This window comes from Dipodomys ordii, unplaced genomic scaffold, assembly GCF_000151885.1.
Source record: "Dipodomys ordii isolate 6190 unplaced genomic scaffold, Dord_2.0 Scaffold31, whole genome shotgun sequence".
Classification (NCBI taxonomy): domain Eukaryota; kingdom Metazoa; phylum Chordata; class Mammalia; order Rodentia; family Heteromyidae; genus Dipodomys; species Dipodomys ordii.
Window position 1 is genome coordinate 10,200,078 of NW_012267247.1, and position 4,224 is coordinate 10,204,301.

General features: G+C 47.6%; 1 protein-coding gene across 1 annotated transcript in view; it reads right to left on the reverse strand.

Moving 5' to 3' along the window:
• The window catches only part of Shmt1 (serine hydroxymethyltransferase 1 (soluble)), a 29,359-nt gene continuing 25,135 nt past the window's right edge, over window positions 1-4,224 (reverse strand). The window contains 4 exon segments of the mRNA XM_013016344.1: window positions 1-167; window positions 653-769; window positions 2,941-3,063; window positions 3,978-4,142. Coding sequence (XP_012871798.1) covers window positions 1-167; window positions 653-769; window positions 2,941-3,063; window positions 3,978-4,142 — 572 coding nt within the window.

Sequence of the window (4,224 nt, forward strand, 5' to 3'; positions counted from 1 at the left end):
CTAGATAATCTTAGGCATGACAGTAACCTGCCAGACTTCCAAATACAGATCCTTACCTCTGTGGATAAAGTGTGCTACCTTTTGGAAGTCTTTTTCCAAAAGTCCTCGAGAAGTCAGTGCTGGGGTCCCCAGTCGCAGTCCACTGGGCCGCAGGGCACTTTTGTCACCTTTAAGACAAACAGGGCTGATAAGCTATATCCAATACACCACTGTGGCTACTTTGCATTTAAAAAGGGACACTTGGGTAAAACACTTGACATGAGGATCCTGGCAAGCATACAGCTGACTTAAAAACTAGAGGTGCATTAGTGTGAGCAACTGTGCTAACAGTATGCAAAGTAGTCTGTAGTGTGGCTCTTGCTCCTACAGAGGAGAACAACATCTGCCTAGGTCTAAGCTGGGTTGCCAACATAACACCAAGAGATGCTGTCTGCTTTCAAGAGACCTTGACTATCTCATTCACAGCTGTGCTCCTTAAGCCTTTCCTTTTCTGCTCCCTGCAGGCTGTGGGCCAGGTCTGCAGGAATGGACAGGGAGAGAGCCCAAGATCAGTGCCCTCATTAGATGTCTCCCACCAGCCAAATAGCTTCAACAGCTACAAGTCTGGCCATACAAGAACAAGGCAGGAGGGAAAACCATGAAGGAGTCTTACCTGGGCAAGTATTCTTGTTGCAGGCAATAGAACAGGCTTCTAGCACCTTCTCAGCCCTTCCACCATCTGTACCCTTGGAACGGAGATCCACAAGGATCAAATGGTTGTCAGAACCACCTGAAGATGGAGTTGAGAAGGTGGAGTGCAGAAGGCTGACTACACCAGGTAAAGGAAACTTCTTCCAGAGGAATGTGAGCAGGGGATGGAGGAGGCAAGGCCAAAGTCAGGAAAATGAGGGGCTGTGAAAGTGGCTCAGTGGTAGAGTGCATGCCTTGCATGCCAGAGGCTCTGGGTTCGATTCCTCAGCACCACAGAAGCAAAAAGAAAAAAGCCGGAAGTGGCGCTGTGGTAGAGTGCTAGCCTTGAGCTGAAGAGCTGAGGGACAGCGTCCAGGCCCAGAGTTCAGGCCCTATGACCGGACCCAAAAAACCAAAAAAAAACAAAGTCAGGAAAATGAGCACCCACTGTGTGGGCCAGAACATTAACAACCTGTGAAAACAAAGCTCCTGGCCTAGGAACTAGAGAGGAAGAGCCATTGTAAAAAGAGGCAAATGACCGAACAGAAGAACTTGGGTTGCTAGGTAAAACATCTAGCAGCTGCTGTATTCCAGACTGCCCATGGCACAACATACCGGTGCTGCCAGGCCAAAGTGTGTCTGGGTTAGTTTCCTCTCAACTTCTCTACAAGTGCTTCGGGAACTTCTTGAGTCTCTGGCACTGACACCATCATCATCATCATCATGCTGCTCTTAGGGCTTAAACTCAAGAGCTCAGGCACTGTCCCTGAACTTCTGTGCTCAAGGCTGGCGCTCTACCACTTGAGCCACAGCTCCACTTCAGCTTTTTGGTGGTTAATTGAAGATAAGAATATCAAGGACTCTCCTTCCTGGCCTAACTTCAAACAACTATCCTCAGATGCCAGCCTTTGAATAGCTAGGATTATAGGTATGAGCAATCATTGCCTGGCTGACTTTATTTTTATCTTTTTTGGGGATGCAACACACCCATGGCTTTGTGAATACTAGGCAAGTGGTCTACAACTGAGCCATACCTCAGCTCCTCTAATGCTAATATAATAGGCTCCCTTCAAAGCAGCACCAGGGCAGGGGTTTCATTTACTGCACTGATGAAGTAAGGACCACATTTATAGGATATATTTTTGTTCCAGACAGTGCTAGCCTGCCACTCACTTGATGCCAAACTCTGTAATGGTGACAGTGAAGACTGAGCATCCCTTATCCAAAATGCTAGGGTCAAATCCTAGACCTTAGTATTTTTCATATTTTGGAGTATTTGTTAAGCTTTACTAGTTGAGCATCCCCGACTTAAATCCAGATCTTTTAAGGCATCATTGTCAGTGCTAGAAAGCTTCAGGTTCGGGATTAGGGATATGTAACCTGTATTATCAAAGTGGTACAGATGATGTTTTGATTTGGATCTTGGTGACATTGAGAGATGGTGGAACTGTAAGAGGTAGGGTTTGACAGGAGGTGTTTTAGGTTTGTGGTGGCATGATTCCAGCCTTCCTGGTTGAGTGGTTGTGAACTACCACAAACTCCCATCCCTATCCTCATCTATCAGCTTAGTTGATTAGCTTATACAGAGAAAAGGTTTAGGTCTCACAGTTTTACAGGTTCTAGTCCATGATCAATTAGCCCTACTGCTTTTGGGTCTACCTTATGCTTAGCCAGTTCCAGTATGATTTCTTTTAAAGGCTCTAGCAAGCCAGTGCCTGGGAAAATTCAGCCAATCTGGGCCTTCTTTCCAGCAGTAAGTGCCTGTTAAGCCCTGATCTCAGGGGAAGGACACACATCTGCGGGACAGTGTAAGGCTTCTCCATAGAGGGTGCTGGCAGAATTGAAATAATAGCTGAAGTGGTAAGAGTGCCAGCTGTGAGTGAAAAAGTGAGAGCTCAAAGACCGCATGTGCAGTCGCGTGTACACACATACACACAAGCAAGGACTGGCCCTGCCACCTATCAAATGTTTGACAGCTGAATGTGACCTCTGCCTGACCTCTGTTGGGTGAACTTCAGGTGCCCTGGGATAAAGCTGTTCTGATTGCCAGTGGCAGCTGGTATGGCAAGAGGAAGGAAGAGACCACAAAGCAGGTCCTCTGAGGCTTGCTGACTTTGTCCTGAGGAGGCCCAAGTCATCAGAGTAGTGGTGACAGTGCCCAGAGCCCCTAGCCACATCCACAGACCACATCCTGATCAGAAGAACTGAGGGGTAAATTCCAGCGTACCACCCACAAAGCAAGTAGGGCTGCCTACCACCATGTGTTTGTACCTGTGACTATTTTGTAGCCCAGCTCTGTGAGGGTCTCAGACAGAGCCCTGCAGTTGGCTACGACCTGCAGCTGATAGACTTTGAATTCCACACTCATGGCTTGCTTCAGGGCCACAGCAACCCCTAAACAGAGAGACAAGAAGTCAGCAAGGCAGGACAGGATGGGCTGAGAGAAGGGAAAACAAAAGTAGCCCTGTATCATCCAAAGCTGATGCATTATCATCCAACAGGCTGAAGATTCCATTTTCCCCACCAGTGACAGTATTATCCTTTCTTCTCTGTGCTGGTGATGGAACCCCAGGTCTTGTGTATGATAAACATACCCTCTTCCCTCTAAGCCATGTTCTCAGCCCTGCTGCCTTAACCCTGATTTCCTGGTTAAATCTGTAGACTTTACTGAGCAAGGCTCTGAGGAGACTACCTTGGGAAGCTGTTCTCCAGGCATGGAAACTCAGTACCAAAACAGTTACCAAAGGAAAAACAAGACACATACTTTTGCTAGTGCACTACCACTTTGAGCCACCAGTGCCACTTCTGGTTTTCTGGTGGTTAATTGGAGATAAGAGTCTCATGGACTTACCTGCCTGGGCTGGCTTTGAACTATGATCCTCAGATCTCACTATCCTAGAAGCTAGGATTACAGGTGGGAGCCACCAGCATCCAGCTTCTCACCCTTTGTTAAGCCTTCTGCTATGTAAGATTTCTCCTCAAAGAAGGCAAGCTCTATATTCTTCACAAAACTCAGACTGACACCTGGGGTTTGCTTGATGGTGGCCACTTGAGTGGAGCAGACATTTCCCTCCTGCCCAACATTATGCCATTTTCAACCACCTGCCTTTTCTTCCACGTAGTATCTCCTGGACAGAGTGTCCCCTATCCCAGTGCAGAGGACCTGGCACATACATGCTTTGGAGGATAGGTAAGGTGGAAATTAGGAACCACAGGATGACTTCTGCATTGTACAAGTTATGAACATGCATAGCTGAGTAACTTGAATAGCATCTGATGGTTTTTGGGTTGGTTTGGTGACACATTACCAGCAATAGCATGGTTATGGGGACCCCCTTGCAGGCCTGGGAATACTGCAGAGTTAATGAGCGATTCCAGTTCATACATAATCTCTTTGCCAGTCTTGGGATCAACACTGCGCACACCTGGGGAAGAAAGACATTATAAGAACATAACCCGCCGGGCGCTGGTGGCTCACGCCTGTAATCCTAGCTACTCAGGAGGCTGAGATCTGAGGATCGCAGTTCAAAGCCAGCCCGGGCAGGAGAGACCGTG